The sequence below is a fragment of the Gossypium hirsutum genome, chromosome A10 (genome assembly GCF_007990345.1).
Source record: "Gossypium hirsutum isolate 1008001.06 chromosome A10, Gossypium_hirsutum_v2.1, whole genome shotgun sequence".
Lineage (NCBI taxonomy): Eukaryota > Viridiplantae > Streptophyta > Magnoliopsida > Malvales > Malvaceae > Gossypium > Gossypium hirsutum.
The window spans coordinates 13,383,703-13,411,484 of record NC_053433.1 but is presented as its reverse complement, the minus strand read 5'-3'; the positions used below and the strand labels follow the sequence as shown (position 1 = coordinate 13,411,484).

The following is a 27,782-nucleotide window of genomic DNA, read 5'->3' as shown; positions in this document are numbered from 1 at the left end:
CCAACGGACCCAATTCGGTATGAACCCTCGGTATGTGATTCTATTAGTACGTGAAAAGTAAGAATATGTATGAAAAACCCTAAAATAGATAAATTACTGAAATACCTTTAAAAGTAGAAAATTTACAGTTTTACCCCTAGTAGATAAATTACCGAAATACCCCTAGGGTTAAATTGACCTAAATGCATGTTTGACTGTTGTTATTTACTGCATGCCATGTTGTTATTATCTGATGCATGGGATTGGGATATTGACGGAGGAAGTACTGAAAGTGGCTTGTCCACGTACTGGAGGCTTTGCCTCAATTTACTGTTAACTGAGCAGCAAGGCTGCAACTGTGGAGTGTTGGGCTGGATGGGTTGAGCTATTCCCCACATGGAGTGTAGGGCTGGTACGGGTGGAGTGTAGTGGTTGGTGGGTTGAGTAGTCTTCCCAAATGGGCTTGCATATGTTATTGATGTTGCATGTATTTTGAAATGGGCCAATGGGCCATACTGTTATCTGAATAAGGGGCTAAGGCCCAGTTTATTGTAATCTGAAAAGGGCTCTGGTCCAGTACCACTGTTACCTGAATGGGCTTAGGCCCAATAGGCTTGAGCTGACTTGGGCTTTGAATGGGTTTTCTTACACACTAAGTTTCCCCAAACTCACCCCTTTTATTTTCATCCACGCAGGAAATCCCCAACCATAGTGGGCTTGGAGCTGTGAGGGAATTCGGAGTGGCCACCCATTCTGAAAGTTTGGTTTTCTTCTGGTGAATTGGACATCCTATTATTTACGTTGAGGTTTGGGTTTTTAAATGTAATAAGGCTGCTTAATTATTTTTTATGGTTTTAATATGTATTACTAAGATAGGTATTACTTATTTTAACTGTTGAAATTGGATAGCTTTAGGGCGCGTTTTCAAAAAAAAAAACAATTGATTTCAAAATAACACGACAACAAGCAAAGCTTCCGCAATGAAAGTATTTTCCAAAATTAATCACTTTTCCTAAAAATGACTTAATCAAATCGGTTTCCTAGAAATATACATGACGTTAAGGTGTGGCAATGGCGGTGTGCATGTCTAGGATTGGATCTGAAGGGAGCTTGGTACTTAAGTAGTCCGATAGACTCACCTCCTCTTTTTCGGTTTCCTACCTGGTGCACAGCTTCCATTCACTTTAACCTATAATGAAATTATCTTTTAAAACACTAAGTAGGTTTTTCTGGATCAACAATATAAAATGTTTTGAACGCTTCGATGTGGCATGTCGGATCCGGCCATAACGTCTGGGCTAGGTTTGGGGTGCTACAAATCCTAATAATTATCTTAATATTAATTATTCTAATATAAATAAAATAGAGTCTTATAAAATAAAATCTCTTCTTTTTGCGTTTTTAGTCCTTGTGTCTTCCATGCTCGCACTTTTGTCCTTAATTTTGCTTTTGCCTCCAAATCAGTCCCTAATCGATAAAAAGACATAAATAGCTCAAATTAGTAGGATCAAGCCCAGAATAAACACATGATTAATACATAAAAATACGCTATTCTAGAGCATTATCAAATTCCCCTTACTTAGCCCATGCTTGCCCTCAAGTATGGTTCGTATCCATTGTGAAAATTAAATCCTGCCACGAAAGAAATATTACTCCAAAGTTTTATAAGAATTAGTCTAAATGCATGTGAAAAATAAAGAGAACCCTTAGCTTGCTTTAAGTAAAATTGAAAAGTATTCCAATTAACACACAAAAATTAAGGTCAACTTAGATTATTTCATGAAAATTAGGTAATTTACCAAACCTATCAAGACACCTTATTTATTTCTCCCTTTAGTCCCCAATTTTATTAATGCATATTTATTTATTTTTTTCTCTTTTTTTTCTTTTACTTTAATTTCAACTTTATTTATTTACTTTTACTTAGGGAAAAATATTGAACCTTTTGACGCGAAGAGAGATGACAGCCAAGCACCTCACCCCGGTTACTCAGCCCAACACATTCCTAATTTTTATTTTTCCTAAGAACATATCGAACCTTTTGACGCGAAGAAAAATGACAGCCAAGCAACTCACCCCGGTTACTCAGCCCAACACATTCTTAGAAATTAATTCCGGTTAGCGGAGTTTTACCTAACACGTCACACAACCTTTTGACGCGAAATAGGATGACAACCCAAGCACCCTACCCTGGTTACTCAGCTAGTCACGTCTTAAGCTGCACTCATAACCACGGAAACATTATTATTATTAAACGAAATTTTAATTTTGGAGGACTTAGGAAAAACAATCAAGTGTCAAAAATAAGTTTTAGTAACCACCTTAATAGTCATGAACATATTTTAAGCATGCAATTATATTAAGTGTCCTCTTTATATTTAAACTTAATCAAATTTACCAAAATCAAGATAAGGTTAACTCCATTAATCATAATTATTTAAACTAAAAGAAATAAAACAGTGAAGATGAAATCTATCAAGCAAAATCATAATTAACTCAGTAGATAAGACTCATGCATGTGGGTCAAACAGTGGGTAAGTTGTGGTCAAATTCTTGGGCATAAAAAGAGGCAAAATATGCTTTAAAAAAATATGAGCATCAACAACCAAATCAGTAGCAACAACAAAAATTCAGCATCTAAAATGACAAAAATAATGAGGAATGCCTCCCTCCTACTTAAAACACATAGTCCTCAATGTGGAATAAATAAAATAGGAGAAAAAGGAGTAGAGGAAATCCCAGTGTAATTACTGTCGTTCACGTATGATGGCAACGAGATCCGCTAGTTGCTGGCTAAAAGTGTCGAGTAAGGGCTGTTTGGCTGCAGATTTGTCGTTTCTCCTTTCTTCCTATCTTCGTTTCGATTTACCTAGAAGAAGAGAATTTTATTAATATCTGAAAATAATAAATAATAAAATAATAAGATAAAATAAATAAAAATAAAAATAAAATAAAATAAAAATAAAAATTAGGTTACCTCCCAACAAGCGCTTGTTTAACGTCATTAGCTTGACGCATCAACTAGTATTGGGGTTGTTCCAGCTGAATTCTTTCGTTCGTATGGGCTTGGAAATTCTCATTTTTTATCACGTCCACCATATTTGGGTTTAATCGTCATTGCGCCTCTTTCTTTAGTTTTGTATTTTTCTCCAAGGGGTTGATCCCTTTTAAGTCGGCAATGGTCTCATCATTCTCTAAAAATGTGAATTTGAGATGCTTGGAAAGTGGTTTTAATTTTGGATCTGGTGCCTGCACAACAGAAGGTAGAAGTTTAGTATCCATAGGAGCCAATAATTTATTAACAGATTCAAAATCATCAAACATCATTTTAGATTTATCTCTATAAGATGATTCAAAAGTTTTTTCTACTGATGAGTCAATTATGTCGACACGGTTTACGTCCAAGACTTCACTTGGGTGACTAATAGTTCCATAAATGTTAAACTTCATGATCTCTCCGTCAAACTCCATCGTGAGGGTTCCGCTTCGTACGTCAATCTTAGTATTCGCAGTAGCACTGCAGATACATTCTCACCAACACTTACCTTTTCATTACCTGTTAATTTTTGTTTTTTGGTGCAAAGCTCTTTGAGGAACTTGGCGTACCGTGGAATTCTTCTGATGGCATCCAACAGTGGTAGATTGATCTCGACATTTCTGAATGTTTCAAGGATCTCTTTGTCTTCTTTACTTTTTCGACACTAGTTTAATCGTCCTGGGAATGGAGGTTGGATTTTCAGCAGTGGGGGTTTCGCTCGGACTTGTTCGTCATTTTCGGGTTTTTCCTGAGTGATTTCTTGGCCAAGATTTCTGCCAGGAATTGGTTCCAGTACCTTTCTACTTTGCAACGTTACTGCATTTGCGTGTTGTCTTGGATTAGGTTCTGTTTGTGACGGCAGCTTCCCTTACGAGTTTAATCTCTCGATTGATATGGTCAACTCTCTTATGGATGCCTCAATTTTTTGTTGGAAATCCTTTGTCTCTCTTTGGAAATTAAGAGTTTGCCGTTGAAAATCAAAGACATTAGCTGCTAATTTATTGACCATAGTTTCTAGAGAATTACCTGAATCTCGAGGCTGTTGTGGAAACCAATTTTGGTTTGACTGGTTAAGTCATGGGTTGGCCCTATAACTTAAGTTAGGGTGATCCCTCCATCCTGGGTTGTAGGTATTAGCGTAAGGGTCGTATTGCATTTGCGGTGGTCTAGGGAAATTTTTCGCAGTATCTAAATGAGCCACATTATCATCATAAAAACTGGGACATCAATCAGTTGTATGTTCAGGGGTAGCACATATTCCGCATACTCGAGCAATCTTTACTTTTTCTGCAACAAGAGAATTCAGAATATTAGCAATTCTATCAACCTTATCTTCTAAGGTCGAATTACTTAGCTGGTGAACCCTTCTAGGGGGTTCAGGGTTGGCTCGGAATTGCTGAGAATTTGTAGCCATCGTGGAGATTAAGTCTCTTGCTTGTTGTGGAGTCATGTTGACCAACGCTCCTCCACTCACGGCATCTACCATATTCATCTCCATGGGTTTTAAGCCTTCATAAAAGTACTGGAGCAAAGACTGTTCCGTTATACCGTATTGTGAGCAACTTGCACACAACTTCTTAAATCGCTTCCAGTAGTCGTACAGAAACTCTACATCTTTTTGCCTTATTCCCACAATTTCTCTTCTTAACTCGGCTGCACGCGACGCTGGAAAAAACCTGTTAAGAAACAAATGAGACAATTCAGCCCAAGTCGTTACAGATCCAGGAGGTAAATAAAATAACCATTCCCTAGCAGAATCTGCTAAGGAAAAAGGGAAAGCGAACAGTTTAATTTGATCCTCAGTTACCTGCTGAGGTTTTTATACTAAGGCAAACCATATGGAATTCTTTCAAATGTTTGTGGGGATTGTCATTCTGTAACCCTCGAAAAGCTGGCAGTAGTTGGATCAAGCCTGACTTTAATTCAAAAGCTGTCAGCGCTTCAGCCAGTTGCCAAATTGTCTGAGCCATAGGTTGAGGTGCTAAATTAAGGTTTACGCCAACCCTAGCATTAAACACTTCTTTTGGGGAATCGACTTCTAATTTTTCGCCTTCAAAAGTTTGAGTAGGGCTTTCGTTAACCCTAGACTCTGCTTCGTCGTCGATTCTGATTCCTGGCGGTGGATTACTTTAAGTCCCAACCACCGCTGACTGCTTTTTCTTTAGCTTTGTTTCTTTGCGATTAGCTTTCGCAGTCTTTTCAATCTCTGAATCAAACGCAAGAGTTCCTGGAGCAGATCTGGTAATAATAAACAAAAAATAAGATTAGTCCGTTACCGATCCCCAGCAACGGCGCCAAAATTTGATGCGTCGTTGAGAGCACCAAAAATATTCTATTCCTTGTAAAATAGTAAAAATAATAGTAAAGGGGAAGTAGGGTCGAATCCTCAGGGATCGGATTGTACGAATACTTGTTCTTGAAATCCTAGACAATTTCTTAGCCAAGAAAACCTGCATTCCTGAAAAATAAAAAATAAAATTAAGAATATAGAAAAAAATAGAATTTAAAGTGAATTGAATTTGCGAAATTAAATAAATTACAGAAATTGAAATGGGGAAAAATAAATAGAGTTGGGAAAGGAGAAAGTTTCTTATATGGCGAGATTCCAGCCTCCGATTGTCTCATTCCGCCTTGGGTTCAATCATTGGCTTTTAAGTAACCATCTCAACTCAAGTAAACTAGTTATAGTGGAAGAGGACGCCTACGACCACTAGCTTCAAATATTAGACTTACGATTTTTAGGGAACCTGACTCTAGCCAGTAATCTATGATAGATCAAACGCTTCTCAATGGCGAATCCCACGCCATTTTGTCTCTTTGGCTCGCCAACCTCTGACGCAGTAAGTTAACGAACCGACAGTGCAATCCTTCCAAAACATACAAAGCGGCCGCCTTTGCATATGCTGAAAAACTTACTTCTTAAGGGCCATGGATGGAAGCGTCAGCCCGTAATGCGGAGAAACGATGAATACTTGGCGAGAAGGCTAAGTACGGATTCTAGGCCTCAAGAATCCTTTTTGAGGGATATTGACAACCTTCGGCTAAATAGGTTTTAGTAGCTCATGATAATGGTGAAAAAAAATAAATATAAAAATGAAAAAAGAAATTTTATTGAAAGAAAATATGAAAAAACAAAAGCCTAGACTTTAAGGGGAAGAGTGTTTACAGAAAAAGATGAACCCCCCAAATAGAGTCACTTCACCCCCTATTTATAGTGCTAGGGAGATAGTCTAATTTAACTTAAATTCTAAAAAGATAAATACATTTAATTAAAGATAAATAAAGATAATTAAAATAAAATCCTAAAATGAAATAATCCTAATAATTATCTTAATATTAATTATCCTAATATAAATAAAATGGAGTCTTATAAGATAAAATCTCTTCTTTTTGCGTTTTTAGTTCTTGTGTCTTCCATGCTCGCACTTTTGTCCCTTAATTTTGCTTTTGTCTCCAAATCAGTCCCTAATCAATAAAAAGACATAAATAGCTCAAATTAGTAGGATCAAGCCCAGAATAAACACATGATTAATACATAAAAATACGTTATTCTAGAGTATTATCAATGACCGACTTGGTGTAAATGCCTATGGTCAAAATTGGAGAATTCATGGTCAAAATTGGAGGCCTTCTTTTTGGCCAAATTTTAGAGTGGATAACTATGTCCCATGTGGGCCACATACAGGGAATGAGCATAATGGATCAAATCTATTTGTTCAAAATAGAAATGGACAGCATGATATTGATGACCCAAATTTTTATCTTTATGGGTGTGAGTTTAATATTGGATGAAATGCTATGGGCTCACAATTTAGTGATGATTCCTTGGGCCGTCCGTATGGTAAGATGGCTTCTAGGGCACGTGGGCCTAGTGGGTCAGTTCGATCTTGTCCAACTGATGGTCAATGTGTGCCTGGGCCCACTGCTAATTGTGTTGATGTTGACAGATCTTAGCAGACTATTCCTGAGATCCCGTGGCTGACGAAACCACGTGCTCGTGTGTTTAGTGTTGACTCGTCTAGTTTGTTGGGCTTCCTCCTAGGCTTCCTGAGTTGCACGTTTCTGATTATTCTGATGCTACAGCATATGACTCCAATTTTAATTCTGCTGATTCTTATGTTCCATTACCGGTAAGAAGCATGTCCTGGTGCCTAGACTCGAGGCCTACTCATTACGTGTGCCGAAATGCTTCAGATTTACCTAGCTCCACCCCATATATAGGTAACTCTTCCCTTTTAATGGGTAATGGAATATCTACTGAAATTTCTTCCATTGGGAGTACAACTATTCCTACGAAGAAAAAATTACTACATTTCTCGAATGTGCTATGTGTGCCAAGCATTCAGAAAAATTTATTATCTATGTCTAAGTTTGCTATTGATAACAATGTGTTTTTTGAATTTCACCCATCGTATTGTGTGATTAAGGACATCCAGACACAGGAAACCTTAATGGGGGACCGAGTTCGTGATGGGCTCTATCAATTTTCAACGGGTTCGAGTGTTTTGTCTCTATCTGTTCATAGTTCTGTTGTTATAGGTTCCTCTACAGCTGATGATATTTTTAGTTTGTGGCATAAAAAGCTGGGTCATCCTGCTTATAATACTGTAAAAGCTATTATAGAAAAATGTTAGATTATTGTAAATAAAAGTCATCTTGATAATGTTTGTGTTACATGTTAGAAAGGAAAATCTCATAAGTTGCCTTTTTCTCGTTCTAGTACTGAGTATGTTGATTTGTTTGAATTAGTTGTTTCTGATTTGTGAGGCCCGACTGCTGTTACATGTGAAGGAAATTTGTATTATGTTTCTTTCATTGACATGACTAGTCGACTTACGTAGGTGTATCTGATAAGTCGCAAATCTCAAGCAGTAGAGTGTTTTGGTCAATTTCAGAAGATGGTTCTCACTCAGTTCGGGAAGTGCATTAAGAAGTTTCAAAGTGATTGGGGAGGTGAGTTCCGTGCGTTTTCATCAGTTCTAGCTAGTCAGGGGATACTTTATTGTGTTTTCTACTCTCACACGTCTGAGCAGAATGATGTTCCCGAGCGTAAACACAGACACATTGTGGAGACTGGTTTTACTGTTCTGGCTTAGGCTCATTTACCAATGACGTACTGGGGCTATGGGTTCTGCAGCGCAGTACATCTTATTAATCGATTACCTACTCCTATTTTGAAAGGACGATCCCGATATCAAAGTTTTTTTGATCGCAAACTGACTTATGAGCACCTCAGAGTGTTTGGTTGCTGCTGTTTTCTATACTTACGTCCGTTTGTTAAACACAAGCTTGAGTTTCAGTCACAGCCATCTACATTTTTGGGGTATAGTGCGCATCATAAAGGTTATTTTTGTTTAACGCTAGACGGTAAGGTAATTGTCTCTAGGCATGTTGTTTTTGATGAAAATTAGTTTTTGTTTCCACTCTCTACTTCTACTAGTGATCAGACGTCTCTGGGTAATACTACGTATGTTCCTGTTGTTCGGTCTTTTACCACTCGGAAAACTCGTTTGCGTCCTGAGCCTGCAACTAGGGTCTCTCTCATAGGTCATAATGGTGAAACCGATCCGCATGATTCTTCTGCTACGTGTAGTGCTTCCCAATGTAGTTCTGTAAATTTGTTAAATGACTCAGGGACTGTTGTCCGAGAGGAGGATATCTCTACTGCAACTATTCCTGTTGAGCGTGTTACTGTTCCTACTATCTCTACTCCCAATACTCATGCTATGGTTACTCGGCCTAAAGCTGGTATATTTAAACCCAAAGTTTTGTGTGCAGACAATGTTGAGGTTGAGCCAAGTTCTGTTGAGGAGGCCTTTGCTCATCCAGACTGGCGTTTAGCTGTTCAAGCTAAATTTGATGCATTAATAGCTAACTCTACATGAGAGCTCTGTTCCCTCCCTCCTGGCCTAAAAGCGATTGGTTGCAAGTGGTTGTTTAAGATAAAGAAGAATCCTGATGGGACGATTAACCGTTAGAAGGCGCAGTTGGTAGCCAAGGGCTGTTCACAGGTTCCTGGTTGTGATTTTAAGGAAACGTTCAGTCCTGTAGTCAAACCTACTACCATTCGAGCCATCCTCTCTGTTGCTGTGACCAAGGGTTGGCCACTTCGGTAAGTTGATGTCAATAATGCCTTTTTGAATGGCGATCTAATTGATGACGTGTTTATGCAGCAACCTCCAGGTTTTGTGCAACATGGTTCAAATGGTGAAAAGCTGGTGTGTCATCTGACTAAAGCTTTATATGGCTTACGGCAAGCTCCTCGTGCCTAGTTTGACAAGTTAAAATAGTTTCTTGTTTCTACTGGTTTTACGTTGTTGAAATCAGATGCTTCGTTGTTTGTTCGTTCTTCTTCTAACTACACTTTATGTTCTTGTCTATGTGGATGATATTGTTATTGCTGGCAGTTCATCTGATGAAATAAATTGTTTTGTTCAGCAGCTACACAACAAGTTTGCTCTAAAGGATATGGGTGAACTCTATTATTTTTTGGGAATTGAAGTCAGTAGATCTTCCTCAGGCAGTCTTCATTTATGTCAGCGTAAATACATTCGTAAGCTTCTTGCCCGGAGTTCTATAACTAATGCCAAAAGTGTTCATACACCGATGGTAAGCTCTTCTATGTTACCAAATATGAGGGTGAACCCCTTGCTGATCCATCTGAATATCACAGTATTATTGGAGCTCTTCAGTAAATCGTTTTAACACGGCCAGATATTGCATATGCTGTTAATCGGGTGTGTCAGTTCATACATGCTCCCACTACTCTACGCATGGTAGCATTAAAACGAATTTTACGGTATTTATGTGGCACTCTTTCTCATGGCTTGGTTTTTCGACGATCTGATAGGCTGTCTTTGGTTGGTTATGCCGATGCAAATTGGGGACTTGATTTTGATGATCGTCGTTCGACTACGGGATACTGTGTGTATTTTGGTCACACAACTATATCTTGGTGTTCTAAGAAACAACAAGTTGTTTCTTGATCTACGGCAGAGGCTAAGTATCGAAGTTTAGTAGCAGCCACTAGTGATGTTGCTTGGCTGGTCTCGCTATTAACGGGGTTAAAACTAAGTTCGGTTGATCCTCCGACAGTGTGGTGTGATAATTCCAGTGTCGTAGCTGTTGTAGCTAACCTAGTTCTGCACTCCAAGTTCAAACATGTTGAACTTGATCTTTTTTTTTTGTTCGAAAAAAGGTGGCTAGTGGCGAATTGGTTATTGGAGAAGTTCTCGCCTGTTACCAAGTGGCGGATATTCTCATTAAACCATTGTCTGTGACGACGTTTATCCAGTTTCGTCATCTTCTTCGGGTCTTCCCAATCGAGGAAGTTGGATGAATGTTATACTATGTGAATACACATATGATTAATGTGTGATTAGTTAAGTGGTTAGGCAGTTAACAAGTTGGTAAATTGTTAACAGCAGTGAAGGCTTTCTCTAGTGTATATAAACATGTATATGTGCAGAATACAAAGTAAGCAAAAAGTTTAATATCATTTTGAATAAATCTTCTCTTCTCTGTAGAGTTTTCTTCAAGAATATGTTAACTTACTATATTTCTATCAAGGAATGACTTGTTTGTTCGTTTTGAGACAAAAATTTTAGGGGAATTTGGATGTTTTCTTGGTCTAGAAATTGAAAAATCAAATCAAGGTTATTTTGTTTATCAAAAAGGCTATGCAAAGAGTCTCTTAGAGCACTTTAGCATGGGGGACTCCAAAGAAAATACTACTCTAATCGAGCCAATTCTCAAGTTGAAGGAAAATGAAGGGAAGCCATTAGAGGATGCAATAAAGTTTCGACAACTTGTTAGAAGCTTAATTTATCTCATCACAAGGCCGAAAATTTCATATATTGTTGGAGTTTCTCAATTTATGCAGAATCCAAAAAAAAAAAAAAGATATTGCGTTATGTGAAAGAAACTCTTAATTATGGCCTTGAATGCAAAATGTATAATAGGTTTATGCTGAAATGACTTATTGATGTAGATTGGGCTGGAGATACAAATGATCATCACTCAGCTTCAAGTTATTATTTCAACACTGGTTCAACGGTGGTTTATTGGTGTAGCAAAAAGTAAAATGTTTTATCTAGCACCGAAGCTATGTGGTAGCAACTATGGTCGTACAAGAGTGCATTTGATTGAAGAGAGTAATTGGAGACTTGTGTGTCAATATTGTGATAATGAAAGTGTCATCAAGCTTGCATCAAATTTAGTCTTTCATGCACAGACGAAGCACATTGAAGTTTAACATCACTTTGTTCGTAAAAAAATTCGAAGTGAAAAAGTTAAGCTAATAAATATTCACCAATGATTAAGTGGCTGATATTTTCATGATCAAGCTAAGTTGTTGATCAAAAGTTTGCACAAAGGCGAAGTGTCAAAAATTAGTGCAACTTCCAACGCAAGTTCATATGTTAATTTTTAGTTAATAATTGTAAATGCGTTTATTTTTAGTTATTTTTTAGTTTTATTTTTGTTGATAGTGGTGAACATGGTATGTTTCATGGAGAAGTACAAAAAAAAAAAAGGCAACTTAATGAATTTAGAGAAACTAAGTAGAGTTGTCAATATAAACATCCATTTGTCTATTTTCACAAGTTTCTCTCTCAAATACATTTACTTATTTTCAGTCTAGTTTTTGCTCTCTTTTTACTTCCAGTTTTCTTTAGTTTAGTTTAAACAAATGTAATATCTATTTAATCAATTGCTTGTTTGTTCATTCAGTTTAGTTTAAAGATCTATACCAACCATAAAAGAAATCCTAAATTGTATGGGATTGCTTGATTAAAAATTGAGTTATGCGATTGTGAAGACCAATAATGGAAGTAAATAATTAATATATAAGTGTTATATTCAAAGCTTTAATGAGAAAAAAAAATGATGCATTCTCCAAGTTCATGCCAATGCAAGCATGCCAGACCCAAAATTTACCCTTCAAAAAGGATGCCCAAGGAAATGTTTTTCTTCATCCAGAAATATCAGTAATTCTGTACATTCAATAATTAACATGGATCGTATCGTACCAGAAGAAAAACGGTTCATTTCACTCCCCAAAAAAAATTGTAAAAAATTCTCTTATTTGATATTTCTGAGCATGACATAAGCTTCTCAGTTCTAAAATTTCAAGTCTGATATTCAATCCCTAATTATTGTGTTCTATCATGTAGCTCAGAATAAAGATTGCTTACTTTTCACTGCCCAACTGTCTCTTCAGCTCTTTCTTGTTCACCTGCAAATTTAACAGAAGCATATGTCAAATGGAAATATCCCTATTGCAATTCTCACCTAGCAAGTGTTAAACGGAATACTTGGTTGCAACAAAAGTGGAGAAGAAATTCACCTTTCCCATCGCGTTACGAGGAAGAGAATCCCACAACATTAATCTCGTTGGAAGCTGGAAAACAGACGCATGGTAATTTTTCTATAGTCAATGCTCAGCCATAGTTGTGAAAATGCAATGAGTTAATCCAAAATATTAAATGGATTGATTTGTCATGACAATCACACGTTGATGACTGCAGAATTGATTTTTAGTTTATATAACGAGAGAGAGATCATGGTATGCTTGGCTTGCTGAGGCATTGGAAGCCGTTTACAATTTCAGGATTTTGATTGGTCTCCTTTGACACATTGATATTTTGAATAATAAAAGGGTGTTTGAATTTTGAAACCAGAAGTTCAGATAGATGAAAGGTTCGTTGAGAACGCAAATGAGAGGAACTCTCAGCTAACTTCATAAAATCTTGGTTCGGTGGAAGATCACTATTGCCTGTTCAGTTAAGACCCAAAAAACCCTAATCTGGACTCAACATCTCTAAGCCATTTTTAAAGACCCAACTACATGCATGATACTGTCTCATTGTTGAATACGAAGTATTAAAACGGCTTCCAGTTAATAACAACATCTGCAGAAATTAAGATGACATTGAATTCAAAGGTCCAGAGTGCATGATCCAGCGTTCAGCATTAGAAAAGCAATTTGTGAAATATAGAAATGCCTCTGTACCTTGTATGGAGCAAGTTTGTCTTTAGCCCAGTTGCAAAGCTCTTCCAAACTGAAAGCAGAGTTTGACTCTTCTTGTTTCCTTTTTTGTTCCGAATCCAGCACTACTATTGCAGATACAGCTTCTCCATAATCCTTATCCGGTAAGCCAAACACACAGCACTCTGCTATATCAGGGTGCTGCACAAAAATGAAATTTTTAGTCTATTGATTTGACAATTTCACCTCCATCGAGGAGGCCTTTTGTTCATTTTTACTCAAAAAGCAATCAAAGAACAAATATTGAAAACAAAAAGAAAGGGGTTCCACCACTCAGAATAGAAATATTGAGAGGACAAGTTTACCTGTAAAAGAACTGATTCAATTTCCAAGGCAGACAATTTGTATCCACCAACCTTCATTATATCAGCACTTGTACCTGACGAATTACACACAAAAACATGAAACAAGTCGCAATCCAGATTTTTACATGGTTTGGATGTTGCATGAAATAACGCAATGAACTCACTTCCAGACAATAACCGTAAGGAAATCAAATTCAGAGAGTAGAGTTATAAGAATAGAAGAAAAAACAGCAGAAGAGAAGGGCGAGTCAGGGAGTGTATACCAAGAAAAGATAAAAACCACGGAATAGCTTTGACACTTTGTCATCTCTAGACCAACAAAATCAGAAAACACCTGTAGGATTTTCTTATCTCTCACCCTCTAACAAACACCCAGAAGATGTACTCCCCTGCCTAACTTTTCTTTGGAAAACATATGATAGACATGTTGCACATCCTAGATAAAGTATGAATCTACTCTGTTCTGTTATACTTGATGACTGGAGCAATCTTCAGAAGGAAACTGGCAAGCGAAATAGGGGAATAGAGAGCATACAAGGACATCATAATCATCATCCTAACTTCTAAAGGACATCATCTGAACACAAAACTTGTAGCTAACTATTGGAGATCAACCAAACAAAAAGAAAGCAAATCACCATATTCCATACCCAGCAGGAGATAAGGCAGAATGTATTGACAGTAACAATGAGAAGTATCATATGATGAGCAACATTGAGTTTTCTGAAAGTGCTAAAATGCATGTTATTATCAACAATTCTTTATTAAAAAGGGAAAGGAAGAAGATTACTAAGAAAATGCCAGCATAATTTATCACAAGCAACTGAACAATCAACAATATGAAACTAGATGTCCTTACGTCCCAAAATGATGTAGTATCCATCTTCATCCACTCTACAAGCATCCCCAGTCTTGAAAAACCCATCATCAGTAAACGATTCCTTGGTTACCTATACTTAGGAAAACAAATTGAATGAATTTACTGTCCTTGTGGTTAAAGCACAATTAGCATAAGACATCTAGGATATGTCTCTAGCCCAAGCAATTGAAGACATTTCTTAGTCCTTGACTAAGGGAAAAGGAAGGGAGGACCATTTCCCCAAATTCAATATCAGAAAAGCAGCATGATTTCTAGGTGGTCTCCAACATCAGTTCCTCAATTAGGGTTGTAAGAAATAAAATTGGAGAACTAAAATTCCAGTAAAACAGGAAACCCAGAAAAGACATTCTAGTATCAAAACAGTGGAACACTTTTTCATAATTTTAAAGCAATGGCTATATTTGATAAAAGATAAAAAACTGGAGCATGAGAGATTATTCCATTAGGTTACAAGCAAAATTCAGATGATATAGGGAAATACCTGAGGAAGTTTCCAGTATTCTTTAAACAATGAAGGACTTTTAACACAAAGTTCACCCTCGCCAATCGTACCATCCCCGCTTCTATCTTCAGCAATCCTGACCTATTAGAAATAAATAGTCTCAACGTGTCAAGGAATAAAAGTTGTATAGTAACCCTTTTAGAAGGAAAACAAAAAGAAATTTGTTCTGCTATAATTCTTCTTCAGTGCTCAGTACTGGAAAACCTTTTTTAACTATCGTCTTTGTTCTGGTCAACATTCTTCATTGTCTATTTAAGGAACAATGTTTTCTCTAGTAACAAAGGAAAGTAGGTATACCATTGAGGAAAAAAAAAATCAATTATCATCCCTGGCATATGTTGCAAGACAGGTTCTAGGAGGTTAAAAGTTGTCCTTTGAACAAGTTTCTACTCAATGTCTATTTTTCTGAAAATCTATTTGTTGAAAACCAATTTTCCATAGTCAAAGACACCCTTATATTCATTCTCCATGAAACAAGCAAAACAATACTGCCACAATTTCTGCCATTTACTAACAATTTATTATGAGTGGTTCACATTCCAGCTGTTCGTTTGTTATGAAGTTGCGCTTTTTTTAGCTATATTCAAGAGTTCAACAGTAAGAAGCAACTATAATCAAATGATTCAAATCACATTTGGAAGGCCTTGTATATCCCTTTGTAAAACAACACTGACTATCAAATCAGAAACAACCAATAAATCGCTGCTAACCTGCACACCAGGAAATGGTTTGCCAACTGTGCCTGCCTTCCGAGCACCCCTTAATGGATTTGATATTGCCATGACAAACTGAATATATCCAATCCAAAAAAACAGTATAACCATAAGAACATTTCTGACACACAACATCAATGAGATGTTGTAAGATGCAAAGAAATAACTCAAGAATTGGTCTTAAGTTGAGTTTGCTCACCTCAGTCATCCCATACCGTTCTAAAAGGCAGTGTCTAGTGATGGTTTCCCATTCGTGCATGACAGGTTGAGGAAGTGCAGAAGACCCAGACATCTGAAAAATATAAAAAGTTTACCTTTTTAAGAATATTATCACAAGGTTTAGACCTATTTTGTGGCAATAAACAGATTGTCAAGGATAAATTAGATTGCAAATGGGCAGAAGGAAACCTTATGCATCTACCCGAAATTTTAATGAATCATGTTATGAGAAAATTTTCCAGGAAACTTACCATAAGACGCAACTGTTGTGCAGCATAGGCAGATAAAGCTTGTTGCTCTGGATCCATTGCTTGGTAACCTTGTATCAATCTAGCGTACATTGTTGGAACCTTGTGCATAATAAAGACAGCATAAATTATTGGAATTCTACAGAGACTATTTTTCCTGAATAAGCAGGAAAAGTAGAATGCTCTATCAGAGACACATGGGCATACAAGGAAAAGAAAATGCTATTGCCCCTAAATTTAGCATGCTACAAATATAATTTGCAAAAGAAGAAGAAGAACCAGCGTTTCACAACTGGACTTGAGCATGGATGTTGAGCACTTGGCTACATCCAGCATAGATCTATTCAATTTCTTTTTTCAATTCTTTTTCCTCATATTTTAAGGATCATAACCAAATACCAGTACTTTAGGTGTTTTATATTTTTTCCATACAGGTAATCTAAAATAAAATCAGGAGTCAGCACCATGAGCCTCTATGCTCAATTTAGGCAAAGATTAAACCATACAAGAACATCCAACTATGTTAAACTACTGAAATGTTGAAGATCAAAATTATACTTACACCCGTAAAAACAGTAATGGCATCATCAGCCTTAGCCCCATTTTTTGGGTATGATTCACGCCATCTTTGCCAAATATTCCTTACACTAAACTTTGGTATAAATTCAACCTTCAACAAGAAGGCAAGATGTATTAAAACAATAATGCTTGTTGAATAAGCTGTCCTGAAATAACACAATAATAACTACTATAACCCAGCTAAATAGAAACAGTCATATGGCACCTTTGTCACTTAAATAAGTTCTGAAAGGGAAACTTATAATTTAAAGAAGAAGAAAAGAATAAGAAAATCCACAAATCACAAAAATGGGACATAAGTTAGTATCGCTTACAGTTGAGCCAGCATACAAAGGGGCAAGTAAAGCATTAAAAAGCCCGTGAACATGTATGGTACGAGTTAAGGAGATCAAAGTGAAGAATATTCTCAAACCAAGTACTCAGCATAGGCACTAAAGAAGGTAGTAACAGCATCAGCAAGGAAGCATGCTTCACCAATAATATCTGCAGAATACATGCTATTTCAATTATATAAATGTTTGTAAATGGATATGATGTAGTGGTAGACAATGCAGAAACTGATCAGTAGACGTATACTCCCAGGAATCAGCTAGCATTTTCACCTGAAATGAAGAAAAAGTTGTCAAAAGGTAAATCCAATTCAAGCATTAAAAAGAACAGAATAATAAGGAAATCCAGAATGTCAAGTTCAGTATTCCATTATCTGCTACTCTGCTCATTGCATATGGTATTATTTTCAAAAACATATTATTTCCAGATATATATCATACCACCAATTTCCATGCAAGATAACAAGGAATCCATGTTCTAAGAATTGATTTGGATAACAGTTAGAGGAAGCAAAGCATTTCTCATTTATTTTAATACACCCTAGGGATAATATTAACATCATTAACGTATAGATCTCATTAATTAAGCTTCCACATTGTATACGACAAGATAATTGAGGACCTAAATACAGAACAGCTACAGAAGTTCAGAAAATTACCTGTGCAGAGATGCTCTTATGGGTATGAACTACTCCTTTAGGTTTACCTGTTGTACCACTCGTGTAGACGATCAATGCCGGATTTTCATCTGCACATAGGAAATGAAAAAAAAGGAGTATGGGATGAAAGCTTAGTCCAAAAAAAAGGATGATAATTTTGTATATTCTCATAAAGATTAACCATCAACACAGCTAGAGTTCTATATGTTACCTATCAAACTTCCATCTGCTTCTATCTCTCCAGTTTGCAATTCATCAGTCATATTAGGGGATGACAAAGTGCTGGAAACAGGAGGAATAAGTGAAAATTGTGCTGCACATCTAGTGGCAATACTTTGCATAGTTTCACCGTAGTCTTCAGTACTCAATACAAAAGATATATCCTAATACAGTAACAAAAAACAACTTGAGTAAAATTCCACATTAAAAAAAATTAAGAAAAAAAGAAGACTAAATGAGAGAATGCACAGGGGCATGAAAGGAAATAAATTGCGGCATTCATCATAGGGTTTTTAGCACTAGTCATCTGCCATTAAATGCATACCACATCCAATACTTCACGTCTATTCCAAGTCTATTATCTAGTAGTATAATTTAACTGAATATACATTATAATTCAAGTTGCAGAATAGCATTTGAAAAGCTTACTAAACCCTATTATGGTTAAAGATTAAATGCTAATGTGAACAGATCAAATATACCTAATCTGGATTCCTAGTTCATGGACATTAACATAAGTTCCTTACTCTATAGGACTAGTTTAAGCTTGAATAAGTTTAACAATTGAGTAACATATCTAATAATGATGAAGTAGATTATAAGTTAGAAAAAAAAAATCAATAAGCAATTAAAAGAAAATTGAAAATGAAGTTATCTAACGGATATACCGAATCATTCATAACATGCAAGAGCTCAGCCTCAGGATAGCTGAGAGCTAGTGGAACAGCAACACCTCCACTAAGCCAAGTGCCCAGCATTCCAGCCACGAACTCAGCAGAAGGTTTAGCAACAATACCAATTCGAGCTCCACCAAGATTTCCATGTCCACTAACGCCTTTATTATTCTGAAATCACCAAACAAAGAAGTATGAATTAACTACTTAAAATTCAACAGATAAGTCAGTTTAAATGAAATGAACCCAAAGCATACAATTTTGATGTTGGTGCTGGATAACAGCCTAGATATGTTGCATGCACAGGAGAGGAGTTGCGAGTAAGTATAGCTCTTTTGATCAGCTCGAATTGCTATACTTCCTGCAACAGATGGCCTCGAAGCTGCTTTAACCACTTCCATTAACGTAGCCGGTTTTGATCCCACTTCCAACGGATAAACCAAAACAAGACAATTTAAAGGGAATTTAGTAATATATCTATATAAAAAAAGCTTACAAAAAGAGTGAATTCCATTGAAAGCACTCAACAACAAAGATCAAAAGCTTAACTACCCATTTCATCGAACACCAAACAGACAACCAACAAGCAAAAAAAAAAAACCAACAATTTCCCTCACTTGCTTTTAGATTTTCTCAGCATCCAAACAAAGAAAGAGAGAGAACTTACAGGAGTGAGAGGGAAGTGAAGAAGAGAAGGAAGCGTTGGTGAATGGAGGTGTGACGAAAGGATTAAGATAGCAGTAACGATAGCGATGAAAAGCCGAGAGGCGAAGTAGGGAGACGTAGTTGAGACCTTTAAATGAGTAGGTGATGATTCCTGTCATTATTTACCCACTTTTTCTTCTCGTATTAAATTTGGTTCTGCTGTTTTCTTCGTACTTTTTTTTAATGAGCCGACTATTCAGTTTACAGTTTGAATTGGAAGTGGTAATTCCGAAAACTACTGCTACAAAATAATACGAAGTATTAGTGAAGAGTTTTGGGTTTTGGCGGCAGACTGTGATTCCACGGCGTAGACTTTGGACGGCGATGCCAATGGTGACCTCTTAACTGATTTGCTTAACAAGGTTTACCAACGCCTAACCAATGATTCACAGTTCATTAATTTTGTCGGTAAAATGGTAATGTAATTCAAGTTTTATTTATTATTCCTACAAATCGGATCAAAAGTTCGGCGTTTAGAAAGTAAAGCGAAGAGAGAATTTAAAAAATAAAATAACTTAAATCTTAATCACAAATTTAATTACTAATGTTTGCATATTTTATTAAAAAAGTTAAGGGAATGATCGAATTTTATGTGTAAAATATTTTTAATAATATATAATTTTTTATTTAAATAATTCAATAAGATAGTTACAAATAAAAAAATAAAAAAATAAATAAATGATATATTAAATTAAAAAAATATAATTTTTTTAAAAAAATTAACTCATTAAAAAAACTTCTCAATAAAACAAACATACATGAGAAAGATTAAAACTTTTAAAAATAAAAGAAAAATTGAAACATTAAATTTATTCATTAAATCTTATGAATATATTCATTAAATTTGTTAAAAAATACAGTTTGAAAAAAAAATTAAAAATTGATTAAAAAAACTCAAAATATAATTAAAGTCATTTTGACAAAATATATAAATAATAGTGACCAAATTTATCATTAAATCTATTATTTATAAATAATAAATTTAGCGTCTATTTTTATCACTTTCTCATAAACTTTCAAATCTCAGTTAAAATACTCTTTTTTTTTATTATGAAAAACATGGCTAAATAGCTAACATAATAGTACACATCGCAATTTATTATTAATCATTTAGATAATCTTTAAAAAATATAATTTTTTATTAATTTTATGAAATATATGTGAATTTTTATATGAATTATTAAATTAAAATAAAATTTTCCAGTAAATAAGTTAAGTAAAGTTTAAATACAAAAACTGATAATAAAAATGAAGCAAAAGGACTATACCCATTATACCCGATAATATTTTCGTTGAACTAACGTTCTACTCATTTTGAATCTTTGGTTCTTTGACATGTGGATGTACCAAATCCATCAAACCAGTTTATCAGGTTTGTTATTTTGGTAAAGATAAGTGTGTAACCTTTACTTCAAGAATGGATGATTTTTTTATTTAAAAAATTAATAAGTTAATTTTGATATATTAAATTAAAGAGTAAATTAGTCAATTTTTTAAAATTTTTATCAATTTTTTACAATTAAATATTAATTTTTTGTACGTTTACACGATGTATACGTGACATCTAATTATTCTATCAATTTTTAACTAAAAAAATTAATTTACTTTTTAATTTAATATATACAGACTATTTTATTTTTATTTTTTTTACCTACCCCTTTTATTTGAAGGTGAGGGGTGAGAGATTGTTATAGAAGAAGCTTTTTTTGCACATTTCTTTGCTTCCTTCATTAGCTTTTTGGTCATGTATGTTATCTTCATTTCCCTGCAAAACAGTGCTGTATCCTCAATCGCCGATGATAGTTTCCAATGCACCTTTGTTCTTTCCCTCAGTATGTTAAACCATTTGTTATCAACATTTAACTTCTACCATTGTTGGATACCACGTTCCTACAAGTATTGGACAAATAATTAACAACCTAGCCTGAAGTTTAGAATCATATCGAAGCTTTTGCATATGGTGATTATTTTTCCTCCATCGTCCTTTGCCACTGCATATCCACCAAAATTACTGCTTCTTCTTCCTTTGACGAGCGCAAAAGCCACTCTCTATTTAGGGTTAATGTATATGTTGAACACATAATATTAAAATGTCGTTGCAGATATAGTGGACATTGCATAATGCATAACTGTTGTGGTCAAAGTAATTTTTTTAAAAAAAATCACAATCTTTTAAAAACACTATATTTATGCATTTTGCAATTATATTTTATTGTTTTAATATTAATGATACTCTTTTATAAAAAAAATAAAAAAATTAAATTTATAAATAAAAATTCCTTAAAAATGAATATAAAAATTATAGTATACAAACATTATTATATTAAATCATGGATAATAACAATCATAATTTTAAATAGAATCTAAATAATATCATATATAAAAATAATAATTTTACACCAATTTAAATAAAAAATATACTCGTATATAAATATAAAACTCCAGTTTTTTATAAATTACTATCAAAATAAATGACATGATGAATCTAAAACATCTTTATTTACATCATTCTCTTGATTTTGATCACCTCCCCATCCATGTGAAAAATTCAAAGTAGAATTCATTGTTGTATCTCTTCAAAGAGATTGAGGCATCACATTATATGCAAAATGTGGAGGGATAGAATCATAAGATGTTTGATTAGTAGGATGCATGTTGTAACACCCGCTACCCGTATCTGTTGTCCGAATAGAGTAAGAGGCATTACCAAGGAGAACGAAACACTTATAGATAATTTAAATCATTTATCTTCACCAACATTTTAATACATTTATGAACCAATTTAAGGTATTCAACCAAGCCTTATATTTATCATCGCTTGTTCATTTTGTAGCCATATCATTCATGATAAAATCATAATTATTTGTAACTCAAACTTACTAAATACAAGCCATACCAATGGCTAGTTACAGTTATATCATTCATAAGCCAACATTGACTAATCAATCAATCTATACGTGCCATTATAATCGTAATTCATTTACCATACTTACTAAAATAGGCCAATGGATAGTGTGAGTGATCTCCGCCAAGCTTCCCAACTATCGAGCTTCCGAAAAATCACTCATTTAAAATTCAATATAAACATAAAAAGAATGCAATCATATTGATCACGAGCGTACACATAACCTCATCACCCTTGTCAGTCGTGCACTTCATATAAATAACAAGAAACATGTATGGGCTCAATTCTCATTAAATTTCTCATATATATATACACAATTTCACGTTATGTGATCATATAACATATATTAGCCATATCTCTGTAATTTAAATATATTTTCATAACAACTTATCTTGATTTCATACTATTTCATATTGAGCTTAAATAACCAAAGTATTTGAAATATCATCTTTATGCAAGTAGTACACATGAGATATATAATTCCATAATTATGAATGAACACATTTATCAAACATGTCCATATTCATATATCAATGTCTCATGTCTCCATATATCAATAACCGTCATTTTCATGAATTTCAAGTTCAATTGCATAATTATTTGTCTCATGTTCAGTTTATTCCATGTCGAAACTTTATTCATTAAATCATTTGAAATATCAATACATATGGACAGTACACTCAAGATGAACAATTATATAATCACAAATGAATTCATTCATCAACCAAGTTCTATACTCATGTCATATCAACTCGTACTTCCTTATATCATATAGTTCCATGTAACACTTACCAAACTTTGTCAAATTAGTGAACGTCTTACGGAATTGAATACTTCGTTTTCTTGATGCCATAGTTCAACTATGGTCTTACACATCTTCACATAATGATGTCATAGCCCAGCTATGGTCTTACACATATTCACATATCGATGCCATAGCCCAGCTATGGTCTTACACGTAATCACATATCACATATCGATGCCATAGCCCAGCTATAGTCTTACACGGATCACATATCTCACTGATGCCATATCCCAGATATGGTCTTACACAGAAGCATATAATCACATCACACCGATGCCATAGTCCAACTATGGCTTATACGGATCACATATCACATGTTGCCATGGTCCAACCATGGTCTTTTCCGTTAATTCGTCTTAGCCAATGAACGAAAGTACTCAACCCTGTGTTCTAATCAATTTGAACATTTAATTCAATTTTCATACTTTTACAATATTTACAATTTAATAACGAACATATGAAATAAAATATTATATCATTACTAATTCAACGTTTATCGTTTATAATCGGGCATGTGATCAATTTATACACAAGTCATTCATATATTTTTCCTCCTCCTCCTCTCTATCCACATCCTTAGTATAAATAACACACTTGTAAGTAACCTTCCATAATTTTCACTAATTACTTATGTGAATATTCAAGTTATCCACCCGTGTCATAGTCACTAAATTATTTTATCTTGAGCTAAAGAACTCTAAATTAAGATCCGCTAATTTTCCCTAAAACTAGACTCACGTATCTTCTTACCATAAAATTTTCAGAATTTTTGGTTTTACCAATAAGTACAGTTTATTCTTTAAAGTTACCCTTGTTCCGTTGTCTGATAGTTTCGACCCTTCTTCACTAAAAATTAATTATCTCTCGTACAGGATTCGAATGATGTTTTCGTTTATTTCTCTTGAAAATAGACTCATTCAGGATTCTAAATATATAAATTTAAGCCCCTAATTGTTTTTCTACAACTTTTTATGATTTTCTAAAGTCAAGACAGGGGAACCCGAAATCATTCTGATATTGTATCACAAAATTTTTTATATCTCATGATTTATAATTCCATTGCTTACATAGTTTCTTCTATAAGAAACTAGACTCAATAAGATTTAATTTAATATTTTATTCATCTTCTAATTCGATTTCTACAATTTTTGGTGATTTTTCAAAGTTAGACTACTGCTACTGTCCAAAACAGTTTTAATGCAAAATGTTGATTTCTATTTTGCCCCAAATTTCACAGTTCATACAATTCAGTCCTTGCTCAATTAACCCCTCAATTGAGATAATTTTTCTCAATTAATACTTTATTCTATCATTTTAAACTACTTCATAACCCTTTAAAATTAGAAATTTAGCACTAAACCTCATTTCCAAACTTGTTCACAATTAGATCCTAAAATCAATTTCCATCAATTTTACTTGATAAAATCATCATATATCAAAATTAAAGCTTCAATTCTATGTTTACTGATCATATGCTTCCAGCACTCATCCATAACAACTTTAAAAATTAGCCATGGAATCAAAAACTAATGAAATAGTAAGTTGGACCCAATTGTAAAAGTCCAAAAACATAAAAATTTCAAGGAGAAAGTAAGAATTAAACTTACATGAAGCTAGAGTATGAAAACCAGCTTGAACCCTCTTCCATGGTTTTTTTTCAGCTGATGAATATGAAGAGAAATGAAGAGAATTCTAGATATTCCCATTTAGTCCTATTTTTATTTAGCTAATTTTGGCAATTTTCTAATTTTACCCTTATTTCACCTATTTCCTGATTTTTCTCAGCTATTGCCGCCCAAAATATCTCCTTTGGGCTTATTTGCACTTTAGGTCCTTCCTCATTTGACAATTGAGTTATTTAATCTTTTTAGCAACTTTTACACCCTTTTTCAATTTAGTTCTTTTTATTTAATTAACCACCCAAACGTTAAAATTTTCTGACAAAATTTTAATACTACCTTATTGATACTCCGTAAATATTTATAAAAATATTTACGGCTCGATTTATAAAATTGAGGTCTCGATATTTGATTTCCTCAATTTCTTGACTTAATAAATCTTTATAAAACACAAATTACTAATTCAAAAATCTCTCAAAAATCACATTTGGCTCATAATTATTAAATAAATAAATTTACGAGCTTATTTTTTGAATTTAGTTTTCTCGAACAACTATTTCCGACATCATTGCAAGTCGGCTATTACACATGTGATGTTGTAAATGATAACCAAAAAGTTCATAACTTGGATTTTGTCCAAAGGTGGATAGAATGCATTTTGGTGCTAAGAATGAGCATTTTGACACGATAAACCTACAAATGAATCATGAAAATGTCCTTTCATCCTCTCATAATTTCACCATCCTTATCTCTTCTTTTATGTGAACTAGTAATAACACTCCCAAATCATTTATCCACCAATACCTCGGTTTCATAAAAAGGGATAGAATATCTATGTTGATGTTTTTTTGGGGGCGTTTCCACCTTCATTATTGTCACCAAAAGCATCACCATCATCTCTCCCACTTGATCTCGACAACTGATCACTTTCCTCATTAGATGAAGTAGATGAGATATCATCCAGGTCTACACATTGAATTTCTTCTTCAATGTTTTCATTATCAGTGTCATTGAGTAACTCTTTAGGCAACCATGAAGAATTATTTTCAATATCAAGTGTAGCATCCTCTATTTCTTGCAAACATAAATAAAACCTATTGTCGGCTTTTTATCGCCATTACACATTCTCAACACTTTAAGAAAACACTATTCCATGTTTGGTTAAAAAAACACCTAATTGGTCACTAAAAAATTCTCCACCTTTGTTACTTCGAAATACTTATATTATCATACCAAATTGTGTTTTTACGATAACATAAAAAGATTAAAACACATTTTTAACTTCAAATTTATCTTTTAATAAAAACACCCAACAAATGCGAGTATGATCATCAATAAATGTGACAAACATAAGTTTTCTTGAAAAAGGTGAGACTCTCGAAGATCCTCAAACACTACTATGAATTAAATAAAATGTTTGGAAGCTTTATATTTTTTAGGTGGAAAGAATGGCCGATGATGTTTAGCCAATTCACAAAATTTACTTTTAAAATAGATAAGGTAACAAATATTTAGTAAAAATTAAGATTTTCAAACTTATAATATCAAATCATAACTGTATCAAAACTAGAAACATAATTTAAACATAAAATAGTTGTTGGTTGACTTAGATGGTTGTTGTCAAGAAAGTAAATTCAACCAGATTCTTTAGCATTGTCAATTATCCTCCCCGAGACCATGTCCTGAATTTTACACATAGAGGAGTCAAATATAACATGACAATTCGAGGACTAGGATAATTTATTAACCGATATGAGATTACAATCTAGATTTGGTACATGTAAAACATCACATAAAACCAAGAAGGCAAAATTTTAACAGTGCCTTTCCCGGCTATTGCCAAGAACGCCCCATTTGCTACTTTGATCTTTTTGTTTCCTGCACAAGGTGTGTAAGTTGAAAAAAATATGACTACTAGTCATGTGATCACTAGCTCCAAAATCAATGATCTACATGTTTGTTTTACAATGGTTGACACCTGAAAAAAATAGAAAAATTAGTACCTGATTGGGCAAAGGAGGAAGAAGGATTATTGGATGAGTTAGGAACAGAAGAATTCATCTGAAACTGTAGTGATTGAAAAAGCTTGTGTAAATGCTTTAATTGTTCCTTAGCGAATGGAGACCCTTCTAAAGAACTTTGGCCTCATAATTTACATTAGTTGTTTGGAAAGCTCTGCTATCCCCTGATTGTGAACCATGATCATTTTCATTCTTTTTTTTTTCATTCATCGGTGTTCCATGGAGATTCCAACATATTTCTCGAGTGTGCCGAAATTTTTTGCACTGATTGCACCAAGGTTTTTTTCTTTTTTCACTAACATCATTATTTTTAACAGTTACAAGAGCAGAATTATCATTATTAGCTTCAAATGCCGGCCTTAACATTACTTTTCTCCTTATCTCCTCTCTTCTAACCTCAGAAAAAATCTCATAGAGTCTTGGAAGCGGTTTTTTTCCTAAGATCCGAGATCTCACTTCATTAAATTCTTTATTTAAACCAGCCAGAAATAAATAAGCTCATTCGTTCTCTTCTTTTTTCATAGTTTTTACACCATCTCCGAGACACTCCCATTCATCATTATAACACTAATCCAGTTCTTGCCAAAGAGACATCATCTCGTTATAATAAAAAGTAACTTCCTTTTCCCCTTGTCTAGCTTTCCAGAGTTTTAGTTTTAATTCAAAGATCTGTGAAGCGTTTTCTAAATCTAAATAGGTATCTTTCACAACGTCCAAAACATTTTTAACAGTCGAGAGAAAAAGAAAAGGTTTACCTATGGATGCTTCCATGGAATTAATAAGCCATGCAATAATCATAGAATTTTCTAATCTCCACTTGTTCATCTTTGGATCACCCACTAGGGGTTGCTTGACTTCTCCAATTAAATGACCTAGCCTGTCGCGCCCATCAATTGCTAACTTTACGGACTGCGACCATTCTAGATAATTCTTGCTATTCGGCTTGTGAGATGTCAGCTGAAAAGAAAGGTGAGATGCCTCTGTCACTTGAGTCATTATACTATCGATAGTTGTTTCAATGGTAGAACTTTTTACCTTTGTTTGATTATTGGATCTCTCATATCTAGTGAAGACTATTTTAACCATGATGTTACTAGAAATTAATAAAACCTTTCTGTATTTTATTAACAAAAGATCTGAATTTATATAGAGAAAAGAGTCATAACTTAATTGAGAAAATAATTCCCTTATTCTAATAATCTACTAAAAGATAATTCTCTTCTAAAAATAAAATAAAATAAAATATTCTTAAAATATCTCAAATCATTTATTCTAAAATTTATCTATAACTTTAAAATATATTACAAAATATATGGGATTCACATGCTTCAACATA

At 34.2% G+C, this 27,782-nt stretch overlaps 1 protein-coding gene across 1 annotated transcript; it reads right to left on the bottom strand.

Moving 5' to 3' along the window:
• Positions 1-11,966: 11,966 nt before the first annotated feature.
• On the bottom strand, positions 11,967-19,501 carry LOC107897183 (malonate--CoA ligase). The gene is made up of 17 exons (XM_016822540.2): positions 19,059-19,501; positions 18,649-18,815; positions 18,386-18,562; positions 17,710-17,881; positions 17,499-17,587; positions 17,043-17,112; positions 16,825-16,877; positions 16,494-16,601; positions 15,935-16,033; positions 15,664-15,756; positions 15,462-15,539; positions 14,731-14,832; positions 14,229-14,319; positions 13,370-13,443; positions 13,029-13,205; positions 12,363-12,416; positions 11,967-12,251 (listed from the first exon to the last, which is right to left on the bottom strand). Exons 1-17 carry the CDS (start codon positions 19,213-19,215, stop codon positions 12,207-12,209), a joined length of 1,806 nt encoding a protein of 601 aa, XP_016678029.2. The 5' UTR covers positions 19,216-19,501; the 3' UTR covers positions 11,967-12,206.
• Positions 19,502-27,782: the final 8,281 nt, after the last annotated feature.